The sequence below is a fragment of the Orcinus orca genome, chromosome 2 (assembly GCF_937001465.1).
Source record: "Orcinus orca chromosome 2, mOrcOrc1.1, whole genome shotgun sequence".
Lineage (NCBI taxonomy): Eukaryota > Metazoa > Chordata > Mammalia > Artiodactyla > Delphinidae > Orcinus > Orcinus orca.
The window spans coordinates 157,056,103-157,076,028 of record NC_064560.1 but is presented as its reverse complement, the minus strand read 5'-3'; the positions used below and the strand labels follow the sequence as shown (position 1 = coordinate 157,076,028).

At 39.6% G+C, this 19,926-nt stretch overlaps 1 protein-coding gene across 1 annotated transcript in view; it reads right to left on the bottom strand.

Annotated features, from left to right (window-relative positions):
* Positions 1–19,926, bottom strand: part of PELI2 (pellino E3 ubiquitin protein ligase family member 2) — a 214,227-nt gene that overhangs the window by 23,884 nt on the left and 170,417 nt on the right. The window contains exons 3-4 of the mRNA XM_004279319.3: positions 10,597–10,698; positions 305–502 (exon numbers count right to left, since the gene is read on the bottom strand). Coding sequence (XP_004279367.1) covers positions 305–502; positions 10,597–10,698 — 300 coding nt within the window. The remainder of the gene's footprint in view (positions 1–304; positions 503–10,596; positions 10,699–19,926) is intronic.

Sequence of the window (19,926 nt, the reverse complement as noted above, 5' to 3'; positions counted from 1 at the left end):
TCTTTTGCACCCCGATTATCTAGATCTGACCATTTTCCTTCTGAAATACATTATGTATGTTAATACACATACTTTACAAAAGTTAATTACTGTACCTATTATACTTAATATAGCAAATGTAACAAATAACAAGTAACGACAATTATGTTCAGATTTTTAATGATAGCTTTTCAAGCTGGTTGTATGAAAACTACAATCTCACCAGAAGCATTGTGCAAGGCAAATGTTTTGGCCACAATTAAATGTTATATATGATGATAATGGGTGTTTTTCTAGAAACAACGTACCGATTAATAGTACTTACGCCAAGAAATATGTTTTTGGAAGAGTCGAATCCGGCTGCGAATATGCGTGCTGTGTACGGCTCGTTCCTGTCACAGACTACCCTGCAGGCAAACCTGGATATGGTGCTCTGTGTAATCTGCGCTTCGTCGTTGTTCTGACTGCCAGAAATTGTGTCTGTAACGACGAAGTCAATAGGGCTTTCTGTTGATCTGCCCACCTAAATAAATCAAATTATACTCAGGATCTACTTGCAAAATAGGATGTCACCACATTCATCACACGAAATGAGTGTTCAGGATCCTTTAACATTCATTATCTCTACTATGAAGGTCAGAATTTAATGAAAAAATCTTCAGTCTGCTCCTTTTCTTGTTTAAGGGAGATGTTATGGTAACCAACCATAAGATTTTAAATGTTAAGAATAACCCAATTTTCTATTCTAGAGGAAAATAGATCTCAATCCAAACAGGTTTCTGATCAGGTAGAAACATTACTTATTACTTTCATAGAAAATCATTCTTTTTTTTTTTTTTCTTGTATTTCCAGGTGGGAAAAACCCCAAGATTTTAAAGGAAGCCAGCCAACAAAAGCCCTATTTCCCCCACTCTTGCCCAGCTCCAAGGACTGGTTTTCCACACTAAGTGAATCCACCAGTGACTCATGGCACAGAGGGAGAACAAGCCCTACCTCAGACATGAGACCCCAATGCCTATTTCTGTCACTCAGCGTAAATGAGAGTGATGTAAAGGGCTATACAGGTCAGCTCAAAGTTTGAGATGCAGTCATATGAAAGATTTAAAAAGCTGATCCTAACATTTCAATTTTGGATTTTAAAAAAAACTGTCCTGGGACAGTCTAAAAAGTGGCCAATAATATTTTATTGGCTTACTTTCCTTGGTAAGATTTAAATGCTGCCAGAAAGAATATATTTCATTAGCATGATCTTAGAGTTCTAACAAAGCTTTTCATATTCACTAAATCCAAATAAGACAGGTACTGCTGTGTCCTGTGAACTGGGAAGTATTTGTTTACAGGTAAGGAAATCCTCACGACAAAACATTAAACCGTCTATGTAATGATGTTCTATGAATCTCTAAGTAGGAAACAGTGATAAATGTTATATATGCCAAAGATACGTCTTAAACTAAAATAATTTATATGTAAACAAATCATTTCTTGTTAAATATGATATTAATGTTCTCTCCTAACAAGTGACTTTGATTCTGAAATTGTCAATGGAAGGAACAGACAGAACCCCCGGTGTGTACGTATAAGGCCTCCAAAGTCAATTTCCCAGGTATCTTTATCCTGATCTCAAAATTCCATCTAAAACATAAGCAGTGTAGTACTTTTTTGTCCAAATGAATAAAGGTGAAATAAATATAACAAAATGTATATATCTTGCATCATTTAGGTCTGTTTGCTTTGGAACAATATTAAATTTATTTTGTAAATCTCACATACACATTTGCATGCACAGACTATCTCTGTTAAACCAACAGACAACAGACATCTATTGCTTTTGTTTTTTACAACCCTTAATTTCTTGTCGTATTGAAATGTGCCTGGAATAAACTAAACCATGGGGTTCACTGAAACTTATCACCTTGAATAGATGCCTATTGCCTGAACATACAGGTTTAGAAAACATGTAACTTGTTGAAAAATGCAACATAAAACTTGAATTAGAGAGATTATAAAATCATATCATACGGTTTATCTTTCTAAAGTTGCAGAACCTTCCCTCTGCTAGATTCATTGAAAAGCTGGATGTGTAACTCAGAAGCGCTACTGATTCAGACTGCTGAATGTTTTTAAACCTTTTTTTAAAGCTACTCTCTTTTTCAAGTATATAATACAGTATTATTAACTGCAATCGCCATGCTGTATATTACATCGGAGAACTTACTCATCTTACAGCCAGAAGTTTGTACTGTTCGACTAATATCTCCCCAATTCCATGTGCCCCCCTACCCGCTCCAGCCCCTGGTAACTACTCTCTGTTTTTATGATTTTTATTTTTTTTTTTTAGATTCTACATGTGAGTGATATTACACATCTGTCTTTTTCTGTTTATTTCACTTTAGGTTTTTTTTTTTTTTTTAATTAGAAAAGTAAGATACTCTGCAAAATATTTCACAAATATAGGAAAGTATACAGGAGACTACTCCAAACTCAGGAACAAATCTGTCCTGAACCTCGATTCCAATGAAGGCTTAGGAGTAAAATGTGAGAAGTTCTAAAATTGCCTGGTCACCACACAAAACCCAGAGCTCTCACAAAGACACAGGCTATGATCTAATTTCTGTCACCTCCGTGGAAGAGGGCGAAGACTTTTCAAACTCTGTTCAAAGCTCAAAGCTCAAACCATGCTCCAGCAGAATGTCACACAACCACTCCTTGTCTATAGAGATTACTCTCTTCAAGAAAGGCCATTCTGATTTCATCCCAATGTTATTAAATTAATGTCTTGATGAATCAACTGAAATTGCCTGTAAAACATGACATTTTTATTCCAACTGGAACATACTGCTAAGGTCAATTATTTCAAGACATGATACTTAACCTGACTGGTCATTTAATATTTGTTTATCAAGTCACTTCCACTTAAATCTAACCTGTAGAGTGTTAGCATATTTCTATACTTTAGGACACAAACCTCATGTTGCTTTTGCCAAGAAAAAAAAAATCTAAGCCACTTTCCTAATGAAAACTCACCCAATGTGGAAGACTTGGAGCCTGTCCTTTCTTTTGACTATTGGATCAACTCTACGTTATTTTAAGGGTAGTCATGTGGACCAGCCATGATGTATCTGAATTTCATCTGATGTTCACATAGTAGCCACGGGGAGAATTTTACTCCCTGCTGCTGACGGATATGCACATATACAGCATCACTGGGCACTTTCAGTTGCGTACATATATGAGAAAAGTTTGGGTTTACCTGGTTGTCAATCAAAGTCAGCACAGGTAAAATGGTGTGAAAGCACCCAAAAGGTCCTCCTTCACCTTTCCTGGACCAATCCTACCCTCGTCCCTGCATCTGTAACCTTATTTTCTCACTTCCCTGCTATGACAAGGATGAGTTATCGCTGCTCCTATCCATGACCAATCTCTCCACGCGTGCTTCGCATCCCACTCTTCTCCCCTTTCCAAGGATTTTACTCCTGAAATGATCAATTTCTCTCTATGACTGGATCACACTGTCAGCTATCAAACATTTTTTTGGTTAGTTTTTAAAATTTCAACTTGTCACTTAATAGCTTTTAAAAATATAACAAAAATGAGTATTAGAAAAATGATCATCTGCATGGATGTTTCAGGAATGCCAAACTGCTATTACAAGGTTCCAAACGCGTTCCTTCTCGATTTGCTTACTTGTCTCATCCTGCACCGTTAACAGACGTTTCACCGCTTGGCTGGGCAGTTTGAATAGCACCGTTCTAGACTCGTCTCTCATCTCTGAAAATGTTTTCCTTTGCTTGAGAGCACCTCTCGAACTATAGCCCCATTTCTCGGATTCATTTAATGGCAATACTTCCGGAAAAACCTGCCACCAGTTACTACCCCCTGCTTCCTTACTCATCCCCGTGACCCATTCTGAAGCCACCCCAACTCTCAGCACGGCTCTACTGAAACCCCGCTTGCTGAGGTTTCCAGGGCTTACATGTCCTGGTATATCTGTACCTGGTATTAAGTTAATGAAACCTTTCCAGGCTAGTTGGCCAACAGCCCCTTTCCCTTCCCCTTCTGTTCTCTCCCCCAGGTAACCTCACCAAATCCCATTTTAGCCCCAAAGCCCTGATCTCTCCCTGAGCTTCAGATTAGCAGACCCAATCTCCACGTGGATCTCTAATAAGCATCTCACATGTACCATGTTTCAAATGTTACACTGGATCCTCTTCAACCCCTAGGTTCCCTATGTCAGTGACTGGCACCCAATTTGCTCAAGCTAAAAGATCAATACCCAAGAATCACCCTGGATTTTTCCTCCACACCCACATTTAACCTCGTGTAAATTCTATCAACTCTTCCTCCAAAATGCATCTTCGGTCCCTGCGCGTTTCCCCACCTTAGTTCTAGCTGCCCTCAGCTCTTACTTGGCTTGCTCTGCCTTAGACTCCAAACTGGTGTCCCTGTTTTCACACTTGCCTCCTACGTTTTTCTCTAGACAGTAGTTGGAGATATCGTAACAAAATATAAATTGGATTTTCTCTCTCCCTTGCTTAAATTCCTCCAACAAACTCCTAGAATAAAACCCAAAGTCTTTACTTGGCCTAAAGGCCCCTTACTCTCCCGGCTTCTGCCTACCTCTCCGAGTTCATCTCATGTCACCTCCATCTTCCTTCGCTCTGCTCCCGCCTTGGGGCCCTGGCACTGCTGGCTTATCTGTGGTCTCTTTGCCTCGTCTAGAATATATGCTCCATGAGAGGGGAGCTGTCTACCTCCAGTGACTAGATGAGCATCTGACACAGTAGGTGCTCAAGAAATGAAACTGATGAATGGAGGATTATGACAGTGAGCTTGAACCCTGTGAGACACACAAACACACACGAGTACAATGTTTTAGGAAATAATTATTAAAATATTCTTTAACATTTTTCTCAACTAAATAGATGCTAATGAAATGTTACCATCTAGAACTACTATAAACTAACTAAAAAAAAAAACAAAAAAAACCCAAACCATAAAAACCAAACATAAGGCATTGCAGCACTTAGGTCTGAAGTATATGAAACTGAGAAACCAGAGGGGGAAATGACCGCTAACTCTGGTTTCAGGACCTGCTCAGTTTCCTTAACGCCCCCAAGATCAGAATCGTCTTTGCCTTTGATTCCTTTTCTAAACTATATTCTTCTTTATATTTTACTTTCTCAATACCTATGCTCTTTTCTCTTTATTTACCCCTATTCTAGAAAATAATTACTAAGATCTTATTCTGGCTATACTAACTCAGATGTTGTTAATCTTAACCCATCTCCTAAATTTAGATCTAGGTTTGACCTTCTCAGGCACTAGTACTTCCGCGTTCTGAGCCTATTATCTGATTCCACTGTGGGAAATGCAGCACAAGGCCCTGTTTTTGGTTCATTCTGATGTTCTGCTTTTAAATGCTCAATTAACCTACAAATCGTTTTAATGGGTAATGGCTAAAATGAACAGCCCTCAACACCAAGGTCCATACTTGAGAAGTATGAAGCTGCAGTGCTGTTGCTCAGTGATTTTTGTCAGTGGTAGGTTTTAGACACGTAAACTTGTTAAAAGGAGGAAAAAATTAAAACAAGCTTGATTTTTCAGGGCCTTCTAAGAGTTGCTTAATTCTACTCTGCTTAGAGTGATCTGACATTAATCCTCCAATATGTCCAGTTAGTCTGCAAAAGGAATCAGATTATTTTAGTAAAAATAACAAATGGGTTATGTTTTCTTCATACGTCTATAAATTCCTTTTGAACGATCGTGCCTTATTTAAAGTTACTGAGTGGGTACTATGTACAGAATGGAGAACTCAGGAGACCTAAACCTTTAGTTCTGCACTAATGCCATCTTTGCCCTTAGGTTAAGTTACCTTTTCTTTCAAAGACACAGATTTCTCAGTTATTAAATTAAGAGGTCAGTATAGTAAAAACTGCTATATTTCTCAGTGTGGTCCATGAACCTCTGAGGGTCCTTGAGGCCTTTTTAAGGGGCCAGGTCCATGAAGCCATGGTTTCATAATATGAACCATAATATGATGGTTTCATAATAAATATGAAGATGCTGACATTTGCTCTGATGGTGATAAAACAATGATGTGCCTTAGCGGGAATCAAAGCAGTGGCACCGAGCTGTACTGATGGTCACCGTGTTCCTCACCGCCCTGCATTTGCAGTTAAAGAAAATGCTGATTTCATAGGGGGTAAGGGTGGGGGAGGGATATGCATGCTTTGATGAAGCAGTAAAAAATTATTAATTTTATTAAATCTTGAGTCTTTTAATATTCTGTGTGATGAAATGGGAGGTATGCATAAAGCATTTAGAAGTTCAAATCAGTAATGGAGCTTCCTCAAAAAAATAATTAAAAATAAAACTACCATGTGACCCAGCAAACCTACTTCAGGGTATTTATCCAAAAGAACTGAAATCAAGATCTCGAAGCAGTATCTGCTGCCCATGTTCATTGCAGCATTATTCACAATAGCCAAGATATGGAAGCAACCGAGGTGCCTATTAATGGGTGAGTGGAGAAAGAGAAAGCGGCATATACATACAATGGAATACTCTTCAGCCTTAAAAAGAAGGAAATCCTGTCACATGCGATAATATGGATGAATTTAGAGGACATTACGCTAGGTGAAATAAGCCAATCACAGAAGGCCGAATCCAACTACATGAGGTGTCTAAAATAGTCAGACTCACAGAAACAGAGTGTAGAATGGTGGTTGCCAGGGGCTGCGGGGACAGGGAAATGGGAGATGTTGTTCAATAGGCATAAAGTTTCAGTTACACAAGATGTTCGGGTAAGTTCTAGAGATGTGTTGTACAACAGTTAAAATAGTTAAATACTGTATCATGCACTTAAAAATTTGTCAAGAGGATAGATCTCATGTTAAGTGTTCTTACCACAATAAGTGGGAAGAAAAAAGAACTAACAGGAAGCTGAAAAAATCCAGCTAAATCTTTAATTCATTCTGCATTAGGTGAGAAGGAAGAGAGTGAACAATTTGAGTAGAATGTGACTGCACAATAGTGAAGAACACACCATTTCTGTCTCAACATGTCACTGAAGAATAGCAATGAAACAAACTTGCAACCACAGTAACTTGTTGATTTTAAGTGGTAAAAAAATGTCCTACCAACAACTGTAAAATTTTCTGGATTTATGTTTTTAGTACTGAGAATCTTCTACCCATGTAACACATTAGTAAAAAATCTTATATATTCAAGATGTATAACTTTGGAAAGTATTAAAGAAATTATTACAGAGTTCCATAAAAATATCAACAAGGAAGCATATGCAGATGTTTATCTAGGGAGAGCTTTTTCTTTGGGAGAATGAGAAGGAAAAAAACATTTAGAATATTATAAAATGGAATGGCATGAAGAGTAAAACCACTGTTAATAATGTGTCTAAATACCACACATGTTACTTTTGATGTACTGGCACTTAAGTAACTATGCCTGTATCTCTGACTGCGACTCACCTTACCCATCTATGTATCTATCCATCTATGTATCTATATAGGATTGTTCAGGTTTTTTAAATAGCTAACACATTCACAAGGTTCAAAGATAAAAAAGCATGGAATACCTCCCTGGATACCACCCTGCCCAGTTCTCTTCCCCACAAAAACCACTGCTCTATTAGTAACGTCTTGTTTATCCTTTTGGAGACTTTTCAAGCATATAAGCATATCTAAATCATTTAACTGTACTAATTTGCTATCTAATAATTAATATGCTATTTAATATGTTTAATAACATTAATTTATTAACATTAAGTAACCTTAGTTGAATATAATACTATCAAAGCCTCAATATATTAATCATTAATTTTAATTCATTAAATATGTTTGGAGCTCTTTTTGTGACTGTATGAGGCTGTGTGAGCTTTTCCTAGTTCTGCTGTACAGCCTTGGAGGCCTCCACTGCATGGCTGTACCTGAGTTTACTTAACTGGTCCTCTATTAAGAGACATTTAGGTTGTTTGCAATCTTATACCATGAAACCACGCTACAAGCAATAAGTTGGTAAAAATGTCATTTTGGATGTATGCAGGAGTATCTCGGGGGTAAATCTCTAGAAAGAGGAGAGCTTTAGAAAGAAAAGCTGAGTCAGAGTGCAAGCACTGTGTATTTTTCATAGGTATTTCCAAGTCACTGCCCCATAGAGGTCAGACTAATTTATAGGATGTAGGAGAGCATCTGCTTCCGCACACCTCTGACAAAACCTTTTGGATTTCTGCCAATCTGGTAAGTAAAAAATGGTACCTCTGTGTGATCTGAATTCACATTTCTGTTTTTATAAGCGAGGCTGAGCAGGTTTTCTTATTTTTCAGAACTATTTATCGCCCCCCCCACCTTTTTCTGCCCCCACCACATGGCTGGCGGGATCTTATTTCCCCGACCAGGGATTGAACCTGGGCCCCAGCAGTGAAAGCGCCAAGTCCTAACCACTGGATCGCCAGGGAGTTCCCTATTTCCCCTTTTTGATGTATCTACGATACTTTTTTGACATTTGTTTCAACATCATTTAATAATTTAACTCTCCATATAGAAATGCAAAGCCTCCTGGTTGAATCTGTGTTTGCTTTTTCCCTTTATTAGCCTTAATTTTAATTTCCTGTTGTTTCAAAGTACCAAACCTTGAACAGACTCACAGACATAGAAAACAAACTTGTTACCAAAGGGGAAAGCAGGGGGAGGGATAAAATAGGAGTTTGGAATTAACATATATACGCTACTATATATCAAACAGATAACCAACAAAGACCTACTGTATAGCACAGGGAACTATACTCAATACCTTGTAATAACTTATAATGGAAAAGAATCTGAAAAAAGAATATATTTCTGTGTGTATATACATGTATAACGGAATCACTTTGCTGTATGCCTGAACCTAACACAACACTGTAAATCAACTATACTTCAATTAAAAAAAAAAGTACCAAATCTTGGATATATTATTAATTCCCTTCTTTTTAAATTAATTGATAATTTTTTCCTGTATTATTTCCTTCCTTCTGCTTGCTTTTGATGTGTTTCTGGACTTTCAATTATATACCACTAAAACTATTCTTGAGCCTGTCCTTTCTTTTTTTAAAATTTTTATTGGAGTACAGTTTATTTCTATAGGACATTCCATCTGAAAGCAGCAGAATACACTTTCTTCTCAAGTGCACATGGACATTCTCCAGGATAGATCACATCTTGGGTCACAAATCAAGCCTCAGTAAATTTAAGAAAATTGAAATCACATCAGGCATCTTTTCTAATCACAACACTATGAGATTAGAAATAAATTACAGGAAAAAAAACTGTAAAAAACACTAACACATGGAGGCTAAACAACATGTTACTAAACAGCCAATGGATAAATGAAGAAATCAAAGAGGAAATCAAAAAAAATAGCTAAAGACAAATGACAATGAAAACACAACAATCTAAAACCTATGGGATGCAGCAAAAGCAGTTCTAAGCGGGAAGTTTACAGCAATACTATCTTACCTCAGGAAACAAGAAAAATCTCAAATAAACAACCTGACCTTACACCTAAAGCAACTAGAGAACAAACAAAACCTAAAGTTAGTAGAAGGAAAGAAATCATAAAGATCAGAGCAGAAATAAATGAAATAGAAACAAAGAAAACAATAGCAAAGATCAATGAAACTAAAAGGTGGTTCTTTGAGAAGATAAACAAAATTGATAAGCCTTTAGCCACACTCATCAAGAAAAAAAGGGAGAGGGCTCAAATCAGTAAAATTAGAAATGAAGAAGAAGAAGTTAAAACGGATACCACAGAAATACAGAGGATCATAAAAGACTACTACAAGCAACTCTATGCCAATAAAATGGACAACCTGGAAGAAATGGACAAATCCTTAGAAAGGTACAACCTTCGAAGACTGAGCCAGGAAGAAACAGAAAGTATGAACAGACTAATCACAAGTACTGAAATTGAAACTGATTAAAAAGCTCCCAACAAACAAAAGTCCAGGACCAGATGGCTTCACAGGGGAAATCTATCAAACGTTTAGAGAAGAGTGAACACCTATCCTTCTCAAACTGTCCTCTACTTTCTTACTGTCATTTTTTAAAAGGAACTTTTTCTGATCAATGTTTAGTTCCTTGAGTTTCTTCCTTCCTTCCAAATAATAAAAGCACTTAAAGGTTTTTACATTTTCTTCCGAATACAACATCAGTCACATCTCATGAGTTATGCTATTAAATGTTTCCACAGTTATTTTTTAAAAGGCCTATAATTGTAGTTTTGATGTCCTCTTTGGTTCAAGTGTTATTCAGGAAGTATTTTGAACATGTTAACTTTTAAAAGTAGCTGGCTCTAAAAATGTTTGTTCTTGTTTTTAGAGTCTCTTTTTTATTGCACTGAGACCTGAGAATGTAGTCTTTATAATTTCTTTCTGCATTTTTAGAATTAAGTGTTTTCTTAGTCTTTTGAAAACCAAATAGGAACAATTTAAATATTATCCTCACCTTTTTCCCCTTGGACATCACCAAACACTACTGTGCTAGAAGTTCTGACTACATATCAAAATAGAGAATCGAAGGAAAAATGTGCTAAAAGTTTCCATGGAAAAAAGAAAGATGTTACCTGAAACATATCCGTATCTTTATCATGTGTGTACTCGACCACCACAGTCTGATTCCTTGACAGAGTGTACGATATGCTGTGTTGACCTTTGCAGCTGATAGCCTAATAATGAAATAAAAAATATAAAAATTTGTTAGAATTTCATTTCAACAACTTAACCACAATTCTGTTTGTAGTTAAGAGACATCACTCTACCAGCAAAACCCCAACACAAGCCAGCATTTTCCTAATGGTCAGAGCCTGTCCCTGCTGTGCCCTGAATTACAGAGGAGCCAGCAGTCATAATACTGGGTTTATCAAATATTCATCCTTAATATGAACAATATTTTACTTAAGCCAAATCAAAGTTAACTCACTAGTTTCCAAGACCTGATTTAATCATAGTCCTAGAAAAACATATACTTTCTCCATGTTACCTTAACTCAGTGACAGAATTTTCAGACCAATATGATTTAAAATTTCTTATTTCACACTGAAACGGATAAGTCAGCAACATTTTGTAATAGTATTTTTCCTACATGATGGAGATTATGAGTAAACGAATCATTGAAAAAAAGTAAAATTCTATAAAAACTTCCATATAATAATGCACTATTTTAGCCAATGATAATCATACTTATACTCTGTTCTACATCTTATTGAAAACTTGTATAAGCACTTGCTTAACCCAGATATTTATTGAGTTAATAAATAAGGTAGCTAAGTTAGTTTTATCGGCTCTATTTTTAGACTAGACTAAAGCTAATAGTCTTTTTCAAAGAATCCAGAAACCAATAATATGATGATGTTCTTATTTCCTCCATAGTGATATATTTCAACCCATTTTATGTTGTGGTCACATACTTTAAAATTTCCAAATTAACGAAGAAGTTTATTTAAATTATACTCCAAATTATTTCAATTACCTTGTCCGTTCAACTTTAACCTACCTTCATTTCCATTCTTTTACATTACGTATAATAAATAAAACTTTAATAAGCCTATCTATTAAACATTTATTGAACAATCACACTGTATGAAGACCAAGAAAGACTAAGACAGCATTTGGAAGTAGCTGGACATACATACAGCACCTAATGAAAATGTACTCTGAACATTTATATTTGACTAATATAATTGCTTAGAGTAATAAATAGTACAACATTCCAAATCAGCTTTGAAGTTAGCCTGGTTAATCTCATGGTTCTTCAATCATCTGCCCTCAGGAACTTCATGGTTGAAATGATGCTTTATTGTACATGCTTCATTAAGATAATGCAAGTATTAGAAATGATAATTATTTATACATTTAATATGATTAGGAAGCTAAAAAAGTACTTCTTAGACTACTCAACTCCAGTAACAAATATAATCTGAAATTTTCATTGGTCTGAGTCACATAAATTCAGTGGTACTGATACAAGTGACATTTTTTGAAAGTCGAATTAATAAAGAATTATTTCCAGTTTAAGGTAAGTGGATGCTTGTTTATCTTCATAGTTAAGTAAAAAATCCCAATTAAAATAATTTTATTAAACTCAAACTTACAAAACTGATAACTAGGGGGGTGATTATTTGTACAATAACTTATTTTACAGTTCCTTAAAAAGTATCTGTTGCACTTAAGAGTTTTCCATTTACAAGTGCACCAACTCAAACACAACTTTCTTGGCACACACACTATACAAAATAAGAATGTCTGTAGTTTGCCAATTATCTGCAAAAGAAGGAGTTAACAAGTGTCAGAACAGAACACCTTTAAAAAAGTTAGACATTTTTGTATGATGGTATCCTCTTTTTTTTTTTTTTTTTTTTGCGGTACGCGGGCCTCTCACTGCTGTGGCCTCTCCCGTTGCGGAGCACAGGCTCCAGACGCGCAGGCTCAGCGGCCATGGCTCACGGGCCCAGCCGCTCCGCGGCATGTGGGATCCTCCCAGATCGGGGCACGAACCCGTGTCCCCTGCATCGGCAGGCGGACTCTCAACCACTGCACCACCAGGGAAGCCCGGTACCCTCTTAAGTACTGTGTTTCTCAAATTTCCACCAAGGTTGCCTTAACTGGAAGAGAGTTATGTGAGCCCTTAGACATGTCTGGGAGAGCAATCTAGAAGTGAAGCTTGAAACATCTTACCTTGAAATTAGTCTAAATTTTGTATTCTACTCCTTAACATGCCTGTAGTTTTAACATTTAAACATTTTCAATATTTAAACAAGTTTGCTGGGAAATCAATGCCCCAGGAAGGTCTGCTGTGCTCACCCCACGACCTAGTGCAGCTTCCGTGCCACTCTGGGAAGCCCCAGAAATATGCATTTTACAGGCCCTAAGTTGCCCAATTCTTCTTGAGTGTTTTATTCTAAAATTACTCTTGTGGCCCAGACTATCATAAGCATGAATAAGACTATTTATAGGGAGAGCGAGCCCAGTGCCATACCTGGGAACCGCCCAGAGCCAAGGGAGCACAAAGACCTTGGCCAGCCCCTGTCCGGCCGCCCTCAACAGGGAAGAAAGCGTGGGGACCCCGAGGCCTTGAACGCCGGATCCAGGTGACCTTGAATGTTGAGCCCATTTAAAGACAAATTACAATTTCAAACTTCCGCCAGTTTTTGAAACGTGGTTTAAACGTGGATCGGCAGAGTTAGGAAAGGTGAACCCTTTGAAGGATAAGAAAACACATTTTCTGAGACTTTTTGAATAGGAACATCTTAACTATGCGCTACATTTTAGAAACCTCTGGATTTGGGGAAGATGGAGAAGTGGGAACAGAGATCCTACAGGGAGAAACAAGTCCCAGAAGATGGAGGGGGCTCTGAGCAGCAGGTGATGAACTCCCCTGTGGCAGGACGGCTGAGGAACTTCAGAATCGGTGTGACCTACCAAAGTCACTTCCAGTCCGGCGGTGGTCTCCCTCTGTGAGTGCTAAGCTGGGAGGGGAGGCCCTCCTGCAAAGAGGCCAACAGTCTGCACCCACAGGGGGGAGAAGCATGGAGATGAGCTGGCCCCAGAAGACTGGGATTTAAGCCAGGACTGGGGTTTGGAGCAAAAGGGGGCAGTTGAAACCCAGGCCACCTCCGGGCTCCTCAGAAATATTTGGAGAGGCGCCCACTTCCCTTTGATGCCATGAATTAGGGCTCACATGATCTTGTTTGTGCATTAAAGTCTACAGTTGGGCCAGATTTGGGGGATTTGGAGGAAGGTAAGAGGAGAGTTTAAGCTTGACCTCAATTTTTGCTTTCCATCTGGCAAGTATATGAGGCATTAAGCTTCTTTGGGGTTAGAAGTATCAATTTTTCAGCAATAATATTTAAAATATGGCTCTTGGAAATACAGCTTCTAGTAAATTACAGATTCACTGACTTGAGTCGATCATTTCAGGTTATTTTGGAAATAAACATCTCCCCAAGGCACCAAGTTGCTTTGAAATCTATTTCTGAAATATCAGAAAGGAGAGTAGGTAAGGCCTTCTCTTGGCACTCACTGGAGTTCAGTACCAACACAACTACTGTAACATAGTGAGATTTCACTACACTAGTTCGAATATGGAGACCGAGCGCTTTAAAACGGTAAGGAGAGCTAGCCCAACCAACTTGCCTAGCAGACAATACTGATTGGCCATATTTGCTTTCCTACTGTGATGAGAAGCCAGGGTTGCTGACTCCCTCTTATGTCGCTACCATGCTCAAAGGCAGGTCTGGTCTTCGGTGGTCTCCACCCCCGGCAGTGAGGGCGTGGCAGGCTTTCAAGGAAAGTCAGATGAGTGAATGGACTGCAACGGATTCAAGATGAGACCTGGAGCTTCTTTCCTCGGGTCTTCTCAACCTCTCCCTTACCTTTCACCAGCAACGGTACCAACACTGACACCCTCAGCTCAAATTTATTACGTGTGAATTTTATGGGGTTAAAAATATCACGATTGGACAATTACAAATTAGACACAATTACAGATCCAGAGAAGGAAAGATTCCAACTTTATCCGGTTTAGGAAGTTCAGCACTGCCCCACCCAGGTGCCCAAACCAGGCCCTTTCTGAGTCTTCCCAGTTGAAGATGCTTTCTTAGGGTTACTCTACTTGTGCCACAGGCGCGGCTCAGCTGAGCCATTCTCTGTCATTCAGGGGAACAGCTAGAACTGGTTGTCCTTGTTCAACTTCAACTAACTGACAGAGTCCTCCAAGCCTCCAGACTTTAAAACAAACATGGTTCACAAGGTCTGCAGCATTTTCTTCCTCTTATAAACCCCTATGTACATACACAAGGCACTTAAGAAGATATATAATACGTAATGATACCAGAAAGGCAATCCTGCAAGATGCATAATGGGATAGGTACATGTATTCATGGAAGTCAAAGAGCTTTCAATCAATTATTAAAAGTATAAGTAAAATACTCTAATCTTCTATTAAGAAGCTGTGGGGTTAGTGTTCAATCACAAAGTAAAAAAGGGAGAAAGCCCGATCAGAAACTAACTGGCTTCTAGAAAATACTAACTTATTACAGTTATGAGTTAGCTCATTTAATTCAAGCTCCATAAGGCTGCTAAGTGAGCCTTTATCAACTGTGTAGGGAGAGAAAATGGAATTCATCACCAAGGCAGACATCGTTGGTTGCCTACCTAATGCCCTTCACCCTGCTAGCTGAGCTGGCTGCCCATGACAATGCCTGAAAAGGAAAAGAGCAGCTCTCCCAGCCTCCTCTGAAGTGAGCATGTGGAAAGGTGACCCAATCCTGACCGGCGGGACTTTGGAGAAATCTGGTGTGGAGCTCCTGGAATGGGCGACATCAAGAAAGATACTTTCCTTTCTCTGTTAATAGAAGAAATGAATGATGATTAAGGGGTATCTGGAGCTGAGGTGGCCATCAGGCAACAGTAAAGGAAGGTCAAAAGACTCTCAGAGAAGCAAACTGGGCCCCAACATCTTTGAGCTGAACCAAATCGGAAACTGTCTGCCCCTGACTACTTCTGTGAGAAAAATGAGGGGTTTTAGGGTGCTTTGGGTTGGGTATTTTGCTACTTGCAGTGTAAAGCATCATGACATTGTTCAGTCCAAACTTTTTCTCCTCCTGGGTTTCCTCTTTTAGTCAATAGTGTAACCATATTCCAATCACTCATACTTAAAACCTCCGTGTCATCTCTCGGCCCTCTCTTGCCACTGTTGTCCAGATACAGTTAATTATTACCGTCATACTTAAAATCTAACCATGAGTCAAAGCCAAGCTCACCGATTTTACTGCCTTAAGGCACAAATCAAATACAAAGTAGAATAAACAATGTGCAACATTTCACTTTTTCTCCTCAAATACAAAGTAGTTGTTGGGCAACCAGTAATTACAAAGCTGATTTATTCCCCAAAGGAGTTTTACAACCAGCTCCTTTATAGCCCATAACTTTCTACTTTGGAGATTATTAGGTGTAATCTAATTCATCTTCCCTTGACCCTGGGCTGCCCTCAGTAACTTGCTTGACCAACAGAATGCAGCAGAAGTGACAGACGGGACTTGGAGGCTTGCAGCTTCCCCTTGCTGCCCTCAAACACTTGCTCTTGGAGTTCTGAGCCGCCATATAAGACACCTAACTACTTGGAAGCCACCACACTACAAGAAGCCCAAGCTACGAGAAGGGCCTTGGAGACTGAAATGCCACGTGGGGAGAGGGAGGCCACGGAGAAGCAAGACCCAGACATGTGAGCGAAGGAGCCACCTTGGAAATGGACCCTCCAGTGCCAGCTGCCCCAGCATTTGCCACGTGGACCAGAGACACTGCCATGGGAGCTCTTCCCAAATTCCTGACCCACAAAATTATCAACAAAATCAAATGTTTTTTGCTAAGCCACTAAGTGTTGCAGTAGTTAGCTACACAACTAAGACAACTGGACCAATCCGTTTTCAAGGCCTATTGGTGCCAGAGCCTCTTTTCTGTCTTATGTGACTTATCACGTAAGTCATCACGGTGATTTGTGTGTTCACCTTCCCTGTGCCCCAGGGCACGGTACAGGTATAGGTAGCACGGTGCCTTCACAGAGAGCAGGGGCTGTGCTTCTGATGGCACTCTCATGAGGTCCTGAACGCATATGAAGAGGCTGTCTGTGGTTAGAGCAAGTATATATTTTTACTATGATAATCTTCGGTTGTCGGATGACTGAGAAGAAAATTTTGTATTAGTATTTAAAATTAATATTTATAGATCAACAGATAAAAGGCACCTGTAAAGCATTCAAAGCCTTTCAGAGAAGACAAAGCATGTCACATGGACAATTTTTAGTCCTTACACATTCAGAGCAGGAATAGAAGAGATACTAGGAAGACAGGAGAAGAAAACAACCAGATGTGTTGGAAGCTATGATGTAAAACTTTGACAAACCACACACAGCATGTACGTTAATGGGGCATGCCTTACTAAACGAGAGCCAGCCTCATTTAAGGGGATGTAATATGTGTGTGTGTGTGTGTGTGTGTGTGTGTGTGTGTGAATCTGAGTTTCCAATGAAATGAAATTTCTTTTCTCCAAATCCACACCATATTTTCTATTACTATATCTTAGAACCAAATCACTCAAGAGTTTGACAATCGCCCTTGTCTAGCTGTCCAGGATGCTGACTGTTACAGAACCACAGTTACTCTTCCTGTGCCACACAGCACTGGACTAAATCTAAGGAATGTGTTTTTGAAAACAGCAGCACCCTCTGTAGTTTCTCTCCTTGGGAGTAGACGGAATTAATGTTCTTTCTGCCTCTCAAAAGAGAGTGCCAGGGCTTCCCTGGTGGCGCAGTGGTTGAGAGTCCGCCTGCCGATGCAGGGGACACAGGTTCGTGCCCCGGTCCGGGAAGATCCCACATGCCGCGGAGCGGCTGGGCCCGTGAGCCATGGCCGCTGAGCCTGTGCGTCTGGAGCCTGTGCTCCGCTACGGGAGAGGCCACGGCAGCGAGAGGCCCGCGTACCGCAAAAAAAACCCCCCAAAAAACTGAGTGCCAGACACCTGGCACTCTTACATGCTTACATGTTCAAGGAAACTTTTCCAGATAAATCTCAAGTTTTCACAGAGCTACTCTGAAGAGTTTTGCATCATGTGTCTGAATATGGTGGCATTCTCTGATGCTGCTCACCGCATCCCATCTTTCAGTTTCCAAGGAAACATCTCAGGAAGAAGTCAAAGATGCTCTCACAGCCCATCAGATAGGGACAATCCTAGGAAAAGTCCTGCACAGTCTACTCATGGAGCCAGAGACCCCTTTGTCTTTTGGGCTCCACCAAGAAACATAATATGAGCTTGCGTTCTCAATAGCCTTCTAAACGATGTCCATAACCCGGCACTCTTTAATAAGGCACAGTAGATTAAGTACAGGCTCCCCAGCCAATTATTCTGCATGTTTTAGGCAAGTTTATTTTCAGCCACTTTAACTGTTAATTCTAATTTGTAAGTTAATATTTCAGCCCATCGTACAACTTAAATAAATAAATATGCAAAACTATTACCACAGAAAGGACCTGATAAAATGGAAAACAACTACATTGATCTCTGGCAGCCATTCTGGTTATAAATACAAGCCTATGACAGGGTGGATTGCTATAGGGACAACATTGTTAATTAGTATGGAAAAACTTAATAACGGAATCTGTTTTGGGTTAGGACTGAAAAGGGCCAAGGAACGGAAACTTCTTCGTTCAAAAACACCTCCGGTATTTATGTTTAGAGCAGAAATGTGCGCACCTATGAGCAGATAAACGGGTTTGCTGTGAATTCTGTAGCATATTGGAAATACCTGATGAATAATTTTACTACCCAGAGCCCCGTGTCCACTGTGATGCTGGGGCAGTGTGGGTGGGGCTGGGAACTAGAGGGTATCAGCACATACGGGCGCTTGGCAGCTGGCCTGTGAGGTCTCTGGCGTTGCTTCGGCTTGCTGCAATATCCACTGACGATCCAGCACATGTCTGGACACAGGGCAAAAGGGAATATTCACGACATATGGTTTATCAAGACGACTACCCAGTGTATCCTGCTGAGCTTCAAGTTTACAGGTACTCTAGCAAAGGAGAATAAGACCATGTGTGGACATCGCAGAGATCAATGGCCAGTGGATTCTGATGTTGGGAAAAACCACACACTGGACCCCGGGTTTGGATCCTAGTTCAGTCACTCACCCACTGTCACCATGTCACTGGAGTCTTTGGTTATCACCTTTATAATTTATCAACAGAAGGACTCCATGTCAGTAACACTGATTTCATTGTATGCAAAGCAGAGGGAACAATGTATAACACAGCATTGTCTCTCCTCAAATATAAACCTGCACTTAAAGCACTGCTTCCTGACCCAAGGGGTTACCATCACTTCCTTGTGGTCCGTAACACAGGCTTCAGAGATGACTATTCTGTTTAGCTTTAAATATATGTTAAATATTGAGTGTATTAATTAAAGATAATCCTGGTATGAAAAACATGTTTTTCCAGAACTAATGACTTTTATGTCAGGCTGACAAGTGTAATTAGGCAGTAAATCCTCAACCAGTCTGGTTCAAATTGCTACAAGGAAGATGAGATCTCTGCCATCCTTGTCAATTTAGGTATAAAATACGTACGAGTGCTATTTCTAAAGAGAGGAGGTGGCTAAAGGAATTCATAATTTATTTTGCATAAACCTACTCTTTAAAATACTCTCTTTTCAAGGAGCCATATTTCAAATGGGTGCCTGAACCATTAGAAAAATGGTTAGAAAAATGCTAACTTGGATTTCATCAAAATCAACGGTGTTTCGTACAATAAATAAATCAAAGTGGTAAGCCTATTCGTTAGAAGCAATGGCTTTGAACTTAGCGGTGGGCCACTCCCACGCCCGTCTGGGATCGGCTCACTGAGCTATTCGACAAACGTTGGCAGAGAACCTGGTGCATGCACAGTGCCGGGGCAGCCGCGGTCAATCAATCCAGCAAACAAAGATGCCAGAGAGGGTGAGAATGTTTGAGGAGAACGTGTTCCTAACTTGGAGTCACTCCTAATTACACTGAAGCTGGATTTGGTCATTGGTACCAGTCACAAGAGATGACCTATATAGTTTGGAGAATAAGACACACCGAAGGCTTGTGGCTGGAGAGCTGGGCAGGAACACGTCCACAGGCCTTGCAGAAATCTGGCCCCAGGAATTCTTACCACTTTACACTGATGGAATGACAAGCTCCTTGAGGGCAGGAACTCCTGTCTTTTTAAACCTGCCTTCGATTCAGGCAGTATATTGCATGGCTAACAGTACAGTTCAGGCTGGATTCCCACTCCACTGATGACCAGCTGCGGGACTCTGGGCAAGTTACTTCAATGCTCTGTGCCTCAGTTTTGTCATCTTACAAGTGCTGGTCCTGGGTC